Source organism: Palaemon carinicauda, chromosome 11 (genome assembly GCF_036898095.1).
Source record: "Palaemon carinicauda isolate YSFRI2023 chromosome 11, ASM3689809v2, whole genome shotgun sequence".
Lineage (NCBI taxonomy): Eukaryota > Metazoa > Arthropoda > Malacostraca > Decapoda > Palaemonidae > Palaemon > Palaemon carinicauda.
The window spans coordinates 68,583,084-68,603,533 of NC_090735.1; the positions used below are offsets into that span (position 1 = coordinate 68,583,084).

Sequence of the window (20,450 nt, forward strand, 5' to 3'; positions counted from 1 at the left end):
ATCCTTCTTCATCCACCTCCACGGACAGGGGCTGGCGGTTAACACAATTTCTACATGTAAGTCAGCTCTGACAAGACCCATTCTATATGCCTTCCAGGTAGACCTCGCTAACGAGATGTTTAATAAGATCCCGAAGGTCTGTGCTAGGCTTAGACCATCAGCTCCTCCAAAGCCTATTTCGTGGTCGTTAGACAAAGTCCTTCATTTTGCCTCATTACTGGATAATGAGGAATGCGCATTGAAGGACCTGACTCAAAAAGTGATCTTCCTTTTTGCCCTTGCTTCTGGGGCCAGAGTTAGTGAGATTGTGGCCCTCTCGAGAGAGGAGGGCCGAGTTCAGTTCCTGGATGGGGTAGAACTGAACCTGTTTCCGGACCCTACGTTTCTCGCTAAGAACGAGTTGCCCACCAACAGGTGGGGTCCCTGGAGAATCTGCCCTCTGAAAGAAGATGCATCTCTATGTCCCGTAGAATGCCTAAAGGTCTATCTTCGTAGAACTTCAGACTTCCATGGGGGCCAACTATTCAGAGGAGAAACATCGGGCTCGAATTTATCTTTAAATCAGCTTAGGGCGAAAATTACATATTTTATTCGCAGAGCGGATCCTGACAGTTCACCCGCAGGTCATGATCCGAGGAAAGTTGCTTCATCCTTAAACTTCTTTAACTTTATGGATTTTGAACACCTTCGTTCATACACTGGCTGGAAGTCTTCCAGGGTATTCTTTCACCACTATGCTAAGCAAGTGGAGCAGCTAAAGAGGTCTGTGGTAGCAGTTGGTTGCGTCGTTAACCCTGCTGTTTAACTCTGCGAGGAACAGTGGAATTATTTGGGACTTTGATTCTTGGGTGAGTGGTTAGTTATATGCGTTGATATAACTAGTAGTGAAGGCTCTGAGAGCCCACAGTGACTGTTCCAGCGTTATGGTGATGGTAGCACAAGTACAGACAGGTGTGCCGAGCGTTGCTAACGCTAATGTCAGCAAAGTAGTAACATGGACGTTAACTTTGATACCTTGGTACAGTATGCGGCAAGTGACCTAATTGTTTTCTTTCAGATAACCATTCATCCATGCACTACGGTACTTGTGTAAATTGTTGGTCATCCACCTATCATATGTATATATTTATGGTGACCATGTCTATTTATTGTTACTCAATAAACTTGTTCTCGGGAACCTTGCGTCTCCTTCACCTATATTGATTTCATGTTATTTATTGAGCATTTAGCCTATGTATATTAATCGGGGATATCTATAATAGCCTATTCCTTAATGCAAAGCCTTGTTGCACTGGTTTATACTTTCCTTAGCATAAAGGACTCCACCCCTCTCTGAGGACGGTGGTGGCAGCAAGTTTAATCCTACGCAGATATAACCTTTTTGTCTAATTTTACTTCGACCAGGGTGCTGGTCGGGATTTTTTCCCTTGGATGCTGTAGTTCCGTAAGACTATGCTTTACTTCATATAGAGTGAGACCACTATATTGTACTGGCTGGCGAGTGATTCATACATAGGTATATGTACTCTTCGTTCGTTTCTAGAGTCTAGTAGGACTCCTCCCTGTAGGGGGCAGGAAGCGCTTTCATGGCTTATGATTAGTGAAAAGATGTATAACGGTAACATCTTAGGTCTTTCAGTCGAGTTGACTAAGAAACATTCCTGAGGAGTACGGCACGTATTGAGAATCCACAGATACAGTAATGCTCTGGTATACTGTACTTCCATCAGGACGACATGGCTTGAGCCCAAAAAACGGATTTTGAGCGAAGCGAAAAATCTATTTTTGGGTAAGATGGCCATGTCGTCCTGATGGACCCGCCCTGTTCCTTTTCAAAAAAAAAAAAAAAAAGTGAAAAGGGTTGTAGGACCCCTCCCTACATACAGTATCTGTAGCACCTCGTGTATCGCTACAAGGAATACAGATGGCGCCGCGAGCGGCGCAGGGCACGCTTTCGAAACGGGGAGGAGAGATGCCTTACGAACGGCTCCCCCCTTTCTTATCGTTTTCGTTTTCTTGCCATTTGACCCCTACGAAGTGTTAACTCTATTCGGGGTATAGATTGCTATGAGGCGTGTCAAGAATACGTCCACTGATATTTACAATATCCCTAAGGTCTTTTTTAGGGATACTCGCTCCAGGAGTTAGAATTCTGGGTACCTGAAGGTAAATTCTCTGGGAATATCGCCGTAGTTGTAATATACCCTAGGAAGCTGCCTTTAAGGAACTTCCATCAGGACGACATGGCCATCTTACCCAAAAATAGATTTTTCGCTTCGCTCAAAATCCGTTAATTCATAATGAGAAAGCTTCCTAGGTTGGGTTTGTGGGAACATGAAATTTTTTTATTTACTAGTACGTACTGGCTTATTAGTAATGATTTGTAGCAATGCAATATAGACAGAATTAATTATGCATGCATATCAGAGGAAGATATACCTTTAGTATATAAAGGGGGTCTGGTGTAAAAATGCTGGCAAGGTGAGGAAAGGTTATGTTGGTGTACTGTATACATCACATTGATGTTGTCCCATTGAGTGGAGTTTTTCTCTTTTGTATTTCTTACATTTCTCAGAAATCATGCCCTTGTCGCATGTTGACACTAGATAGTAGCAGTTGACAGCATTTTGGTTATCAGTTGTCAATGTTGTCAAATTTACATTAAAGATGGAATTGTTTTATTGATTAGTGTATACTTCTTTTTATTTTACTTTTATCTTTATGATAAAGCATAAATTCAAGTTTTCTTATCCTAAGCCATTGTCATTCACTGGTAATTTTTTTTTGTTTTTTTTTGTTTTAATGATTGCTCAAAAATAGGATATCTTTTCCATTAACAGTATTCAAACTTATTGGGGCTTTCCCTATCTTATGCCATATACTGTATTTAGTGTTGTAAAGGTTAGGTAATCTTAGGGTAGGATGTTTTTGGCTTATAACCCAATTTGAATATAGTTTTCTTTGGAAGGAATCAAGGAATATGAAATTTTGGTGATCTAGAAAGCCATTGGGATAGGGAAGGTTACTCAATGTTATCACTATAAATAGAGGAATAAATATATGGTAAAATATGATCAATATAAAAAATTTACAGACAACCCTGTACTGTACTGTACTATACTGTACAGTACTGTGTTATTGGATGAAATACTGCAGGTATCATTCATACATTCATTCATATAAAACTAGGAATGAATTAATAGAAAATTATTCAAACTTTGTTAAACAAATTTCTTTTAAGAAAGGCCATAAAGAGGTTCACCTAAAATCCCTGGACATAAAATTTCGGCAAGGGATTCAGTTGAAGGCTGTTCTTATATTGGGAACAATGCACCAGATTGAGCCCAATTGATAATGCAGTATCATGTCACAATGAGCACCTTCTATCATGTCAGATAACAAAATTTTAAAGTAATTTGTACTTGTTCCGTAACTGGAATACAAACCTCTGCTATTTATAGGGGTATTACTTTTGGAAAAGCTGAATGGACGAGCTATTAGAATTTTAGCGAGGGTTAATTACCCATCCCGCTTGTTAGCAGGGGGAGGTAAGGGGTTAGTTAGCTACCCCTCTCACTCACACACCTGTGACTGTGCTTCACTTTGCTTTTGGCTCAGATGAATAATGGCTGTTGCTGCTCTTCCTCCACACCTATTTTTGGACTGCCATTAATCTCACTTTTTTACTTTTTCTTTCAGTATGTGTGTGTTGCGCCTTCCTTCTGGCCATGCATACTTGCCCTGGTCCCGAGGGCCGCTCCTGTGGTACCTTTATGTCCGTGGAGGACACCAATCCCCACCCCGTTTGTGTCCGGCCTGCAGACGGCAGTGTTATGATGAAAGTAATAAGTGTATCAAATGCTGGGAGTAGTCTGCCTCCCAGTGGGAAAGGTTTGGGCATCGCTGAAAGAAGGCGGCTAAGCGGGATTCTTCTCCTTCGAAGGTTCCTTCGAAGCAGAAGAAACCTAAGGCTTCTTCTTCAACTTCCCGACCTTCCTCCGGAGCTCCTGCTGGAACGGTTTCCTCTGGGGAACCATCGAGTAGTAGCGTAGGCCAATTAACTTGGACAACCTCGGTCTTCGAGAAACGGTGTTGCTTCCCTTAGCAAAGCAGCCCCGGCTCTCCCCTTGAGGGAATCCTTATCTCTTTCTCCTTTTCTACAGGTTTGGCTGTCCCTGCGTTTGCCCGGCCCGCCTTCTATGGAGGTTCTGCTACAGGCTGCTTCTTTGGGGGGCCAGGGTTGCAGCGTTCGTCAGCGTTTGAAGTTGATCGATGTCATGGTGTCGGAGGATTCATCTGCTGGCCTGCCAGCAGACTCTTCCTGCTTCGTCTCCTGCTTCTTCTGCCGCTGCCGAGAACTGCGCTCCCCCCAGTTGCTGACTATCCTTCGGGGGTGGAGCAAAGTCTAAGGCATGTCTCTCCTGCTTCTCTTTTTCGTGAGAGAGGCCACTCATACAGACTCCTCTTTGGAGGCTTGCTGCCGATCAGCCTTCTGATCCTCCTGCCCCTGCAATCGTTACAGTGGTCGTAGACCCTGCCGTGTTCGTCCACTGCATCAACTTAGAGGTGCTCCTTCGCCTTCGGCAAAAAGACGCCTCTTCGGCTCTTCAGCTTCATCTCCGCAGCTCTCCTGGTTCCCGACCTTCGCCTGTTTCTTTGGACTCTCCTGCTCGTCAACGAACCCTGGTTTGTGATTCCCCATCGAGGACTCATATGCGATCCTTTCCTGGGGAGGTTCGCCCTTCCAAAGGGCACATCACGTCTTCAGATCATCGTTTGGCTGTTTGCCGACCAACTGCTCGCTAATCTTCTTCTCATCAGTCTCCTGCTCACCAATCTTCATCTGTTGGCTCTTCTCTGTCTCGCCAACTCCAGGATTGCTGATCGCTGACACGGTCTTTTGATCGTAAATCGCTGATTCGCTGACATGCGACTCAATTAGCGCCTACGCGTAAATCTCCGGATCACCGGTCACCTACACATCAATCTCCTGTTCGCCGATCTCCCGATTGGTGGTCACCAACTCGCCGATCACCGACTCACCGGTCACCTGCTCGTCAACCTCACCGTTCACTGAAGCAGCATTCACATCACTGCTCACCAGCACGTCGGTTGCCAGAGCGTCAGTCCTCGGCTCGTCGATCGCCAACTCACCGATCGTTGATTCACCATCCACCCTCTTGTCAGGTGTCAACAGTTGACCCAGCATCAACCCGTCATCCCTCACCAACACGTCAGCAACCCCCGGTTGCCCAACGGCCCTCCCATTGTTTGTCGTCTAAGGAGAGTAGTCACCATCAGACATCGTTTACCTCTTCCAAGAGACCACCCCTCCAACAGTAGGTCTCCCATCTTAAGGTAGGCATGCGCGAGCACCTTACCGCTGAAACTCTTCCTTCAGAGAAATTACATAGAGGTTAGCAGCTTTCAAGATCATCTCTACTGAGAACTTCAGTTCTCTCACCGAGGGAAGGCAAGCTTCCTTCACACCATTCGCCGTTTCCCCATTCCCCTCCCCGCAAACGCATAACGGCGTGATTGCTAGGGAAAGAAGAAAAGGGCAATCTGCAAGTTTTTAAGATACCGAAGCTGTCTGCCCCTTGGAAGGAACCGACATCACATCGTTCAACAGTTCCAGAGACTTACTCTTCGGAGAGGAAGACTCCTTGGAGGGACCCTTCAGCTTTATTCCCTTCAGGGGAACTATTAGACAGCGCCTCCATCAGTTAACAACCTTGGTTCGCAGCCTTGGTAAGGGTTGTTACACAGGCTTTCGGGCCCAGTATAGTATCCTCGCACCTTGCGGAAATTTTGGGTATCCTCCTGGGAGAGTCTTCCTTATTTTTGGCTTCAAGGAAAAGAGCCACGGTTTCATTCACCCTGAATAGGAGGAGAGGAGTCCCCAATGTCATCGCATTATCCAAGGTCAAGCTGATTCCAGTCAGGATGTCTAGGGTAGAGGCTAACCTCTCTGGTTCCTCTTCCCCTCGCCCTCTTGCTTACTCGTCATCTCAGTCAAGAGGCACCTGCACTTTCCCTGGCCTTCCCCGATAAAAGAAGCTCCATGAGACAGTAGTGTCACAACCTCAGAACCTGTAGAGGTTTCCATCCTTCTCTCTATGGGCATCCATCAGAAGGTCATGCCATCCAGACCTTCAGTGTTGGAGATTTTTTTTTTCCCTCCTAGAAGGAAACCTAAAGACTTCAAACGCTGCCTAAATCCCCCTCAAAGATTCCTAGACTGCAGAGGGGGTCAAGCTGTCAGCCATCCAGCTCAACATCGACCATGACCCACTTCGAGTCAAGATCTCGGTAGTGGATGACGAAGATCATGCTGCCAGTCTCACATCGGAAGGTAATCAGAGGGAGTCAGAGCATGCCTTTTGACAAGTTATGGCTTTTATGAGGGCCTTCAATGGGTTGGCAGATTCAGAGATGGCTCCTCAAAAGGGCAAGAACACGGTCTTGGATCATGTTTTAGGCACTCAGAAGCCCCTGAAATTCAGTGCATCTTTGCCCTGGTCTTAGAGACTGAAGAGTGCCCAGCGTAAGGTTGCCGCTCAGCTCTCAAAGTACTCTGCACCTTTCTGATTGGGCTCGTCCACTAAGCTCATCCCACCTCCGGGTGTCCAGCAGAGGCGATACTGTGAGGTCCTGGACGAGCCCCGCTCGGCTCTTCCACTCCACCATTCGCTAGAGGAACTGATGAATGGGGTCTCGCTAAAGAGGCTTTCCGGTCGTCAGGTCTCTTTCTCAGCCACAGAGATCCTGAACCAGGAAAAGGTAGCGAAGTACGCCATGCAGGTTACTTCGTAGCTGGATCTCTGGTTGGGATCCCTAATGATCCTGTTACAGACTGAGGATTTCTCCAAAGAAAGTACCAGGAACGCAATGGAGACCTTCTTACTCTCGGGGACCCGTACCATCGAGTTCCTGGCCCACCAACTTGTGAACTTGTGGGCCAACACCATCCTGAAGTGTAGGGACTCAGTAGGTAACAGGTTCCATCACCAGTCCTCTGCAAACTAGCCAACCTAAACCTTCAACGAGCAAAACGGCAGCAAAAGACAAGCCCTTTCCTACCAAGGATAGGAAAGGCACCAAGTCCTCCCATGGCGGCCGCAAAAGCTAGGATAGGCGATTCCCCTGCTTGTCCACCAGTGGGGGGATGCCTACATCGTTGCTGGAAGAGGTGGATGCAGCTCGGGCCAAACCCTGGACAGTCTCCGTGACTTGTTCAGAGTATCGAGTCCCGTTCATTTCATCTCTCCCTCCACTGATCAAGACTCCAGTGTCAAAAAACTCCTTTGCGATGGAAGCAACAGTGGGCTGTCCCTTTGGGCCATTGTCCAGACCATGTTGGAAAAGGGGACTCTCCAGGAGGCCCTCGATGACTCCGTAGGCTTCTTCAGTCGACTCTTTCTTGTTAAAAAGATGTCCGGAGACCAGTTATCGACCTCTCAGCTGTGAGCAAGTTTGTCAAACAGACTTCATTCAATATGGAGACGGCAGGCACGGTCAGACTAGCAGTAAGATCACAGGACTTCATGTGTATGTAGGACCTAAATGACGCATACTGCCAGATTATTATTGTTATTATTATTACTTGCTAAGCTAAATCCTATTTGGAAAATAGGAAAAATAGCCGAGTAATGAAAGGAAACAGGAAAAAATGAAATATTCTAAGAACAGCAACAACATTAAAATGAATATTTTATCCCAATCCATCCCTCTTCAAGGAAGTATCTGAGATTCAGTCTGGACAACAAGAAATACCAGTTCAAGGTGTTGTGCTTCAGTCTTTCCACAGCACCCCAGGTTTTCACAAGAGTGTTCGCCCTTGTGTCATCTTGGACTCACAGGTTCGGTATCCATCTCCTACATTATCTGGACGACTGGCTGATCCTAGCAGACTCGGTGGCAACCATTCTTCAGCACCAAGACAAACTTCTGAGCCTTTGTCAAGATCTGGGGATCATGGTAAACCTTGAGTAGTCATCCCTGCTTCCCACTCAAAGACTGGTACAGTTTATCTACGAATGATTATAGACCAACCTGCACAAAGTTCCCAGCCCAGAAGTGGCTATGTCTCCTCGGACACCTATCATTTCTGGCCCGTCTAGTTCCCAATGGCTGCCTCAGGATATGATCCTTCCAGTGGCATATAAAATCTAACTGGAATCAGGCTTCCAATTCCCTGGACATCCTGATCCCCATGGGACCAGAGGAACGGACCGACCAACGAGTGGTGGGTGGGAGATAAGAATCTGCTGAAGGGTGTCGATCTTCTCGTCCTTCCCTCACACTTGATGCTGTTTTCCGATACATCAAAAGAAGGATGGGGCCTCACGTGTTGCACCACAGGATCTCAGGCCTGTGGTCAGAGTTCGAAAAGTATCTACACATAAATCACTTAGAGATGAAGGCCATCTACCTGGCCCTTCTAAAGTTTCATCAGTTCCTGGCGGGTCACTCAGTGGTGGTGATGAGCAACAACACCACTGTAGTAGCTTACATCAACAAGCAAGGAGGTACTTTTTTGCAGCCCCTATCCCATCTAGCAGTAGAGATACTGAGATGGGCAAAAGTCTACTCGGTCTCACTATCAGCTCGCTTCATTACAGGCAAAAGGAATGTGCTCGCCAACAACCTGAGGAGAGTGACTCGGATAGTGGGTTCCGAGTAGTTTTTGGATCATCTAGTAGCCAACAAAGTCCTGATTTTGTGGGGTTCTCCGACTGTGGATTTCTTCGCGACATCCTTGAACTTCAGGCTCCCGCTGTACTGCTCCTCAGTCCCGGATCCCGAGGCTCTCTGGCAAGATGCATTCCACCAACTTAGGGACAACATCAACGTTTACGCCTTTCCCTGTTCTGTCTGATGAGAAGAGTACTCAACAAGGCCAGAACATCGGTCAATCTCTTAATGACACTCATATCTCTGCTATGTCATCTCGTAGAATGGTTTCCAGACCTTCTGCAACTCCTGTCGGAGCTTCCAAGAGAACTTCCTCCACGACACAATCTATGTACGTAAACGTCCAAATGTCAGCATCTACTACAAAACCATAGCTTCGCTACATCTTCACGCCTGGAAACTATCCAACATCTCCTCTCTCAGAGAGGATTTTTGCAACAAGTTATGGAGAAGATGTCTGGACATATGAAAAGATTGTCAGCCTCAGTCTACCAGGCAAAATGATATGTCTTTTGTGGTTGGTGTTGTGGAAGGGGTATCTCTCCACTTGATACCACTATTCCAGCAATAGTGGAGTTCTTTGCGTATTTGCGGGAGGAAATGCAGCTTTCAGTTTTGGCAGTAAAAAACTATGGCTTAGCATTGAGTCTTGCCTTTAAACTGAAAGGAGTGGACATTTCTTCATCGCTAGAACTTTCCCTTCTCATACGGAGTCACGAACTTACCTGTCCTCAGTTGGAAGTGAGATTTCCTCCTTGTAACATGGTTCGGGTTCTTCAGTCTGTGAAGAGACCTCCCTACGAAACATTATGCCAAGCAGCAGATCGCCATCTCACATGGAGGATGGTGTTCCTACTCGCTTTGGCCTCGGCCAAAAGAGTCGGCAAACTTCATTGTCTCTCGCATAACATTACCCATTCAAGGGGGTAGGAAGAGGTAAGCTTCAGTTTCATCCCTGAGTTTGTTGCCAAGACTGAAAATCCAGGGGTACCGTATCCTAAATTTGATTCCTTCCGGATAACGAGTCCCTGCTCTGCAACCGATGATCTAGATCATCAGTTACTATGCCCCATTAAGGGATTTGAGGCTCTACCTCAAAAGAACTGCAGCAGCTTGTCCCCAAGTGCCTTCGCTTTTCGTCAGAACTGGGAGAATTAAGAGGAGGATAACAAAGAACACCATTTCTTCTTAGATCCGTAGGGTCATTAACCATGCACTAAATCCAGATTCTCCTCTAACCCATCAACCAAGAGCGCACAATGTCAGGGGCACAGCTATGTCCCTGGCCTTGAAACAGAACTACTCTGTGATGAAGGTTCTGCAAGTGGACGTGTGGAAGAGTCAAACAACCTTCACCACCCATTACCTTCAAGATGTAATCCACAGGAGACTTGATACGTTCTCTGTCGGTCCTCTGGTGGCTGCACAACAGCTGGTTTAGTACCTCAAGCTCCTTAATGAACAAGCAGCAGAAGGTTGAGGGCACTGGTTATCCAGTTTTAGTCTGAGTGAAGGAAAAGGAATGACTGGCTCTTTTCTTTTCTTCATCCTCTCCTCTCATGGGAAAATTAGCATCCTGGGTCCTCTGCACAGCTGACCTCAACCACTGCAGGTAAATCATTGCTCCCTTGTGCAGCCTAGTTATGTGTCAATACGGTTACATCCCCATACCCTGGCGAGGTGGTATTGGGAATGTCTTTGTAAACTCGGTTAATCCCTATGAATCGGAATACCTTATACCTTTTATACTTTGACAGTCACATTGCTAGTATCTCAACACACATCTTTTGTTGGCCGCAGACCATACATAGCAAGGTTTAGCGAGGTGTTAGGGTTTCCTGATTTGTGTACTAACCTACTCATAAGGACTCCTCAAGCAAAGCTAAAAAGCTAGAGTGGCAGGGGCTTTCACCCTCGTAAAGGGTAAGTCAACCCTTATAAATAGTGTAGGATTGTATTCCACTTCCAGAACAAATGACAAATTTGGAAGTAATTTGTATTACCCTAACGATATAAACCTGTAGCTATTTATACAGTACAGATTTGTACGCCAACCCAATCCCCCTTGAAGTCCTACTTCCAAGCAAAGTGAAGCACAGTCAGAGGTGTGTGAGTGAGAGAGGTAGCTAACTACCTCTTTACCCCCAGCTAACTAGCAGGATGGGTTGTTAACCCTTGCTGAAATTCTAATGGCTCATCCTTTCAAGTTTTCCAAAAGTAATACAGTACCCCTATAAATAGCTAAAGGTTTGTATCGTTAGGAAAAATACAAATTACGTCCAAATTTTTCATTTTTCTTAACTAGATTAACCGAGTCCATTAATAGGGTATAATTTCATAATAGCCAGAAGTTGGCTATTAAAATTTATAGAGATGTAACTAGATATGAAGAGGAAAGCAGACTAGCGCACATTGTGAAAGCTTGAAGCTACCGAATTGTACTATATTGTACAATACTGTAACTTTTTTTTAATGAAGAGTCTTCTGACTATTATCCTGACATCTCTTGATCACAACCACAAGCATCTGATTTCATTAGCTTGATCAAAACCATTTATATTTTTAGTCCATTGATACAGAAAATGGAAAAATAGTTTATTGTTAATTCTTATTTTCCAGGAGAGTATGGAAGTCACAGAAGGCCAATTAAACTAAAGGATTTGGAGGAAACGTTTCGTATAATAAAATACAAGAAACTCAAGTTGGTACAGTACAGGTACTTAATGATGGGTACTCATTCCAGCATGATATTGTTATTAATAACAATAATAGATTTTAATATGGCTGCACCATATTCTTCATCACCACTTTTTCAAGAAGATAACAGCTCTTCTAAAATAAGTCCTAGTCAGTATAAAGGTAAGATTGTCTTCTTCCTAGTCTGTGCCAAGTACAGTAGATTATTTTAGTTGCAAATTATAACCTGTGTGTGAAAATTAAGAAAAGACCATTTGATTTAAATATGAGCCAAACCATTCTGGGTGTTTGTACAAAGAAACAGATACCTGTAATGATTTTAAGCCTAACCTTGCTTGTCAAGGCAGATTATCAGACAACTGTAAATGTAAAAATCAGATCTCTCTCTCTCTCTCTCTCTCTCTCTCTCTCTCTCTCTCTCTCTCTCTCTCTCTCTCTCTCTCATAAAATTTTAGGAAAACCCAAGTAGGGCAAACTAGGTGCCTATGTAAGGAACTGTAATGAGAAATATTTTATACTAAATGCATGACTTACTTGGACATTGTAAATGTACATGACCACTATTGTAAATCTTGTTCAGTTTGCATTAAAAAAATAATTATACAGTACAAATCATTTTCAAAAGCCCTTGTCTGTAAGTGATTAGACCATATACAGTACTAAAGGTTTGTAGTACTGTCTTCTATTACTGCACTGTACTGTCTTTATTTTTCAGAAAAGTTTTTACATCCTTAGTGACACTTGGTTGAAAATAAATTTATTGCTTTCATGAAATTCTTCTTTCTATCCTTTCAAAGAATGGGTAGTTGAGTACATAGGAATTAAAAACTGAGATCTGTTCCACATCAATTTAATAGTGTAGGCTCTAGTCCATTACAACAAAAAGTGATCAACTACTGTACTAGGTAATACTCATCATTATTTGCTTGGAAATGTTTCATAACTCACTTCGCCCATATTGTTTGTTACTATAATTCCATGCGAGTCACCAAGGTATTTACTTCATTAAATCACACTTAACAGTTTTAAATATTTAACTTAGCCGGTGAATATATAATAGCTGCTACTCAGCGGCTCGACAGAAAACACACTAAAAAAACTCGCGAGCGATCGCTATGAAGGTTGCGGGTGTGCCCACCAGCGCCAACTATCGGTCAGATACCACTCTTGCATGTAAACAAACCCTTCAATTCTTCTCTGTCGACCTTGACGACAAGACGTATCAATACTCGCTGTAGAACCTGGAGTTTTCTCAACATATTTGGTGAAGTACTTCATTTTGGTTTGAGCTTTCGCAGTGCAGGTGTTTTTCCTCAACATAAACTCTTGAACTCTTTATTGAATCAGATTAATTGTTGATGACTTGGATTGTTTTTTTGGAATTTCTTTGACTAATTCAAAATGGCTGACCCTTCACAAGTACCTAGATTTCGGAAGTGTAATGCTAGGGACTGTAATAGGCGTCTTCCAAAGGCATCTCTCGACCCACATACTGTGTGTTCCAATTGTCGGGGTAAAACCTGTCAATTGGGAGATCGGTGTGAGGAATGCGTGGGCCTTTCGGAATTCGATTGGCTCGAATATGATAAATATGCACGCAGACTAGAGAGAGATAGGGTAAGGAGAAGTTCATCTAGGTCCGTAGATTTTTCCTCTCCACATGCCCCTGAACCTAATCCTTCCCCTGTAGTGGTTGTTCCTAACCCCCCTTCTAGGACTCAGGAACCATCTATGCAAGACATGTTACGTGCTATTCATGCCTTGGGGGAAAAAGTTGAAGCGTTAGCAACTGATCGTAATCAACTCATGGCTGACGTGAAGGAACTTAAGTGTCAGAGTGCCACAGCGGAAAGTGGGAAAGTGATTAGTGCGCAAAGTGTTGTGAACAGTGTTGCGACCGAGGGTTCGTCTGTTCGTGCCTGTCGTTCACCTAGTCCGGGACCTCTTGCAAGCTCCCAAGCCCAGGGGAGAAGTAATGTCGTACGACTTATGGGTTCGAGAGGCCTTGATCAGCGAACAGACGTTCCCTCTATGGTATCAGGCGTATCTCTCCAAGATCGCCCCTACCATAAGACGAGAGTGCCCATTTTCTCCTCGTCTTCCGAAGGCTTTTCGCGCAAGAAACCGTGGAGCAAGGTTTCTAGGCCTCTTAAACGGAAGTCGGTCCCTTCAGGACAGGTCCAGTGTCCTGGATGTAGTCATTGGGACAGTTCGGACCCGTTGCAGTCATCGGATGACTGCTCGCCGCCTAAGCAAGGCAAGGTTGTGCCGTCTCAGACGTTAACCCCGTCGGTTACCGCACCCATTCCCGTGGACCCTAAATGGGTTATACTGCAGGACATGCAGTCTAAGCTTGCCTCCCTTATGGAAGACTATTCTGCCGATAAGGTTTCCGTTGAGCCTAGCCGTTTATCTCATCGAGATCCTGGCCTTCAGCCACCCAAACGTTCCTTTGTGCGTCCTGTTGACGTTGGCGTAGCCAAGTCACGTCAGTCAGGTTGTTTAGAACCACACTCGATGCGGTCTCGTGTGGATTTTCAGCCGCATTTGGACGTTAGGCATCTTGCTGATGCTCCTGTTGACGTTCAGGACGTTCGCCAACCATCGGAGTTGACTTGTTTTGACGCTGAGCGTCAACATCCGCAGTCTAGAGTTGTTTTGACTGCTCAGACTAGGCGGTCAAAGCAGTCTCGGGTGGACGCTGTGCGTCCTCACGCACCTGTTGTTGTTGACAGTTCACAGACTGTCAAGCAGTTACATGACGTTGCGTCCTGGTCCGCTACTAATGCACCAGTGCGTGTGGACGCTGCGTGTCAAGCATTGCCAACCCCTTTGCTTGTTTCTCAGCAGTTGTCAGATGAGGAACCTTCAGATGAGGACGTTGCTGACCCTCAGCCTGAGGATCATCCTTCAGATATTGATGAACCCAGAACAGTTCCGCCATCAATGGACTTTAAGAAAGTCATGTTAATTTTTAAGGAGTTGTTTCCCGATCACTTCGTCTCTGTTGCCCCTCGTTCGCCGCCGTCTGAGTTTGTTTTAGGCGTACCTGCTGACATGCCAGCCTTTACAAAACTTGTGCTCTCTCGCTCATCCAAGAGAGCTTTACGGCTTTTAGGCGATTGGTTGGAAACCAAGAGGAGTTTGGGGAAGACGGCCTTTGCCTTCCCTCCATCTAAACTCTCGTCTAGATCGAGCGTCTGGTATGCCACGGGAGAAGTTCTCGGCTTGGGAGTCCCTGCCTCTGCCCAGGGCGACTTCTCAAGCCTTGTAGACTCTCCCCGCCGCCTAGCCATGAGACGCTCGAAGATTAGTTGGTCATCCTCGGACCTTGACCATCTGCTCAAAGGCATTTTTAGAGCCTTTGAAGTTTTCAACTTCCTTGACTGTTGTTTGGGAGCCTTAAGTAGGAAAATCTCATCGGCTGATAGAGATGTCTCCGTACTCATTATGTCCTGCATGGATAAAGCCATCCGCGATGGATCCAATGAGCTCTCCTCCTCTTTTACTTCAGGAGTCCTTAAGAAGCGAGAGTCCCTTTGCTCTTATCTGTCGGCAGGAGTTACTCCCTGTCAAAGATCTGAGCTACTCTTTGCTCCTTTATCGAAGTTTCTGTTCCCTGAACATTTGGTTAAGGACATAGCTTTGTCACTCGTGCAGAAGGACACCCATGACTTGGTAGCGTCCTCTGCTCGCAAAGGGACTCCTTCGACATCCTTTTCTGCAAGACCAAGGATAGACACTCCGGCGTCCAGGTTTATTCCGCCCTTTCGTGGCAGAGCTCCCAGCAGGGGAAGTACTCGTGCCGAGGGAAAGAGAGGAAAGAAGAGAGGAGCCAAGTCCTCACGTGGCAGAGTCTGACTGCCCGCAGCCTCAGTCAGCAGTAGGTGCCAGACTCAAGAACTTCTGGCAAGCCTGGGAGAAGAGGGGCGCAGACCAACAGTCTGTGAGGTTGCTCAGAGAGGGGTACAAAATTCCATTTGTACACAAACCTCCTCTAGCGACTTCCCCCATCGACCTCTCTCCCATGTACCGAGAGGAGTCAAAGAGACAAGCCCTGAAACTAGAAGTGTCTCTTTTGCTAGAAAGGGAGCGGTGGTGAAAGTCTCGGACCTTCAATCACCGGGGTTTTACAACCGCCTCTTCCTAGTACCGAAGAAGACAGGAGGTTGGAGACCGGTGCTAGACGTCAGTGCTCTGAACGTCTTTGTCACGAAGACGAAGTTTACCATGGAGACCACGAAATTAGTCTCAGCAGCGGTCAGAAAGGGAGACTGGATGGTCTCTCTCGACCTAAGAGACGCATACTTCCACATCCCCATTCACTCAGATTCCCAACCTTTTCTGAGGTTTGTTTTCGACAATGTGGTGTACCAGTTTCGGGCCCTGTGCTTTGGCCTAAGTCCTGCTCCTCTCGTGTTTACGAGGCTTATGAGGAATGTGGCAAAATTCCTCCATTTATCGGGAATCCGAGCCTCCCTTTACTTGGACGACTGGCTTCTCAGAGCCTCGTCCAGTCATCGCTGTCTGCAGGATCTTCATTGGACATTGGATCTGACCAAGGAATTGGGACTTCTGGTCAACATGGAAAAGTCCCAGCTGATCCCATCCCAAACTGTACTGTATTTAGGGATGGAGATTCGCAGTCCAGTTTTTCGGGCTTTTCCGTCTGCCCCCCGAATAGAACAAGCCCTGCTCATAATCCAACGGATGTTGAAGAGAGAACGCTGCTCAGTCAGGAATTGGATGAGTCTAGTAGGAACTCTATCATCCCTGGAGCAGTTTGTCTCGCTAGGAAGGCTACACCTTCGACCTCTCCAGTTCCATCTAGCTTTTCACTGGAAGAAGGACAAGACGCTAGAGGCGGTCTCAATCCCGATCTCCGAAACAGTAAAGGCATGCCTGAATTGGTGGAACGACAATATCAGTCTAAGAGAGGGACTTCCCCTAGCAGTTCAGAAACCAAACCACATTCTATTCTCAGACGCATCGGATTGGGGTTAGGGTGCGACCCTGGACGGTCGGGAATGCTCAGGTCTGTGGACCTCAAGTCAGAGGAGCATGCACATCAACGGCAAGGAGCTTTTGGCAGTCCACCTGGCCTTGATGAACTTCGAGAGTCTCCTTCGAAACAAGGTGGTGGAGATCAACTCGGACAATACCACAGCCTTGGCATACATTTCCAAGCAAGGAGGCACCCACTCCCTGACACTGTACGAGATCGCAAGGGACCTGCTCATTTGGTCAAGAGATCGAGGCATCTCCCTGTTAACGAGGTTTATCCAGGGCGACTTGAACGTCTTAGCAGATTGCCTCAGTCGGAAGGGTCAGGTAATTCCTACGGAATGGACCCTCCACAAGGACGTGTGCAAGAGGCTTTGGGCGACTTGGGGTCAACCCACCATAGACCTCTTTGCAACCTCGATGACCAAGAGACTTCCAATCTATTGCTCTCCAGTCCCAGACCCAGCAGCAATACATATAGACGCTTTTCTTCTAGATTGGTCTCATCTAGACCTATATGCATTCCCTCCATTCAAGATTGTCAACAAGGTACTGCAGAAGTTCGCCTCTCACGAAGGGACAAGGTTGACGTTAGTTGCTCCCCTCTGGCCCGCGAGAGAATGGTTCACCGAGGTACTTCGATGGCTGGTAGACTTTCCAAGAAGTCTTCCTCTAAGAGTAGACCTGTTACGTCAGCCCCACGTAAAGAATGTACACCAAGGCCTCCCCGCTCTTCGTCTGACTGCCTTCAGACTATCGAAAGACTCTCTAGAGCTAGAGGCTTTTCGAAGGAGGCAGCCAGTGCGATTGCAAGAGCGAGGAGAGCTTCTACCATTAGAGTATACCAATCGAAGTGGGAAATCTTCCGAAACTGGTGCAAGTCAGTATCTGTATCCTCGTCCAGTACCTCTGTAGCCCAAATCGCTGATTTTCTCTTACACCTGAGAAAGGTTCGCTCCCTTTCAGCTTCCACGATCAAGGGCTACAGGAGCATGTTGGCTTCAGTCTTCGGCATAGAGGCTTAGATCTTTCCAACGATAAAGATCTACAAGATCTCCTTAAGTCTTTTGAAACCTCTAAGGAACGTCGTTTGGCTACTCCTGGATGGAACTTAGACGTGGTCCTAAGGTTCCTCATGTCAGACAGGTTTGAGCCATTACATTCAGCCTCCCTGAAGGATCTCACTCTTAAGACTCTTTTCCTGGTATGCTTGGCCTCGGCTAAAAGAGTCAGTGAACTTCATGCCTTCAGCAAGAACATCGGTTTTTCTACAGAAAAAGCCACTTGTTCTCTGCAACTTGGTTTCCTGGCCAAGAATGAACTGCCTTCTCGTCCTTGGCCTAAATCTTTTGATATTCCTTGTTTATCAGAGATCGTAGGCAACGAACTGGAGAGAGTGTTATGTCCCGTTAGAGCTCTTAAGTTCTATTTAGCTCGTACTAAGCCATTACGAGGTAAATCTGAAGCGTTATGGTGTTCGGTTAAGAAACCATCCTTACCTATGTCAAAGAATGCTTTGTCATATTTTATCAGATTTTTAATACGAGAAGCCCATTCCCACTTGAGTGAGGAAGACCGTTCTTTGCTTAAGGTTAAGACGCACGAGATTAGAGCTATAGCAACCTCCGTGGCCTTCAAGCAAAATAGATCTCTGCAAAGTATCATGGACGCGACCTTTTGGAGAAGCAAATCAGTGTTCTCGTCATTTTACTTGAAAGATGTCCAGACTCTTTACGAGGACTGCTACACACTGGGTCCATTCGTAGCAGCGAGTGCAGTAGTGGGTGAGGGTTCTACCACTACACTTCCCTAATTCCAATATCCTTTTTAATCTGTCTCTTGAAATGTTTTTAATATTGTTTTATGGGTTGTACGGAAGGCTAAGAAGCTTTTCGCATCCTGGTTGATTTGGGGGGTGGTCAAAGTCATTTCTTGAGAGCGCCCAGATTAGGGGTTTGATGAGGTCCTGTTAGTATGGGTTGCAACCCTTTATACTTCAGCTCCTGGGAGTCTTTCAGCATCCTAAGAGGATCGCTGGGCTTCGTGAGGAAGACAGACTTACAAGGCAGAGTAATCGTCTAAGTCAACTTCCTTACCAGGTACCTATATATTTTGGTTTTGTTATATTGATAACTGTCAAAAACTCTTAGCTTATACGCTGTAAACTTAATTAACTCTGGTCTCTACCCACCGCCTTGGGTGTGAATCAGCTATTATATATTCACCGGCTAAGTTAAATATTTAAAAATGATATTTTAATTATAAAATAAATTTTTGAATATACTTACCCGGTGAATTTATAAATTAAAGGCCCTCCCTTCCTCCCCAATAGAGACGCAGCGGGACGAGAAGAATTGAAGGGTTTGTTTACATGCAAGAGTGGTATCTGACCGATAGTTGGCGCTGGCGGGCACACCCGCAACCTTCATAGCGATCGCTCGCGAGTTTTTTGAGTGTGTTTTCTGTCGAGCCGCTGAGTAGCAGCTGTTATATATTCACCGGGTAAGTATATTCAAAAATTTATTTTATAATTAAAATATATTTAAGATTTTTACAACTATTTTTGGTGTCATTATGTAAAAAGGAAATTAAATTTAGGTCAAATTTCTGTTATAGAAATGTGTCATAGGAATGATTAGGAAATACACTTTCTGTGAAAAATTTGAATTGTTCCTTATATTTAAAACTAAATTTTTAACCTTCCATTTCTCTTGCCATCATTTGCAGGGGTGTTTTGGCAGATAACTGACATTCATTGGGATCAGCAATATAGCATTAATGGTGATGAAAAGAAAATGTGTCATAAAGAATACTCATCCTCTGGAAGGAGTAATGGAAAATTTGGCAATTACCTCTGTGATTCTCCGTGGCCACTGGTGAAGAATGCCATCCAAACAATGCAAAAGATTGAAAGTACTCCTGATTTTGTTTTATGGACAGGGTGAGTACTGTACCATACTTGGGATTGTGGTAGACTATTGGAAATGTCCTTGCCTGGTTATCTGCTAGGGTGAGGTTCGACACCCACTCAGGCTTGATAGTTTCATATAGTGTCTGCAACCTCACCATCCATGTGAGTTAAGGAAGAGGGGTATAGGAGAGCCTATAGGTCTACCTGGTGAGTCCTCCTTGGCCTTAGCTTGGGGGAAGAAGGGGCATGGGCACTGATCAATTGTATAGTGGTACCTCTACATACGAATTTAATCCGTTCCACAACCGACTTCGGATGTAGAAAATGTTCGGATGTAGAAACGAATTTTCCCATAAGAATACATTGAAATAGGATTAATCCGTGGTTGAGCCCAAAAACCTATAATAACTCCTTAATAAATTACTACACATAATTACACATGACAATATGCACTCTAAATTAGGTAATAGACATGTAAAAAAGAATAATTATCAAGAAATAATAAATAAGAAACGGGTTTTTAGCGTCACTTTACCTTAGAAACTCCAGCGCAGGTGTTGTTGGTCTTGCTACGCAGTCGTACACTACCGTAACTTATTCTAACTTACACTAAGTGAACTTTAACCTAACTTAGCTTATTTATTTTTTTTATTTTTATATTTTATATTTTTTTTACATTTTCTTTTTTTCTTTTTGATGATTAATTTTAATCACTTTCACTCTCTCCACTTAAAATTGATTGAATTTTTTTCTGCACTCTTTGCCGTTTTCTTTGAACCACTTCCTTCCTCTTCGTCACGAGTTCGCTTCGTAGTTTTTTAAAGAAGCTATCGATAGAAAGTTGCTTGGTACAGCTTTTCAGAATGTTTCGAAAATAAGTTAGGGAAACATCATCGAACTGCGCAACTACACGACAAACCTGCAATTTTTTTGGATGGTATTTGTCGATGAAGTCGACCACGTCTAGATATTTTCCTAACACCTCTTTTATTTGCGCTGAAACTAACACATGTTCTACCTCCTAGATCCCTTCCTCGTCATCACTCATGTGCTCAGACTTAGCATGGAGTTCCTTGAGCTCCTCTGTAGTAAGTTCGTCGTGATGTTCTTTGCAAGTTCACTCACGCTGACGCCACGCTCA

General features: G+C 45.1%; 1 protein-coding gene across 2 annotated transcripts in view; it reads left to right on the plus strand.

Moving 5' to 3' along the window:
- The window catches only part of LOC137650051 (acid sphingomyelinase-like phosphodiesterase 3b), a 103,177-nt gene that overhangs the window by 10,906 nt on the left and 71,821 nt on the right, over positions 1–20,450 (plus strand). For both annotated transcript variants that reach the window (XM_068383083.1, XM_068383082.1), the window contains exons 2-3: positions 11,317–11,556; positions 19,126–19,339. In XM_068383083.1, coding sequence (XP_068239184.1) covers positions 11,421–11,556; positions 19,126–19,339 — 350 coding nt within the window. In that variant the 5' untranslated portion in view covers positions 11,317–11,420. The remainder of the gene's footprint in view (positions 1–11,316; positions 11,557–19,125; positions 19,340–20,450) is intronic.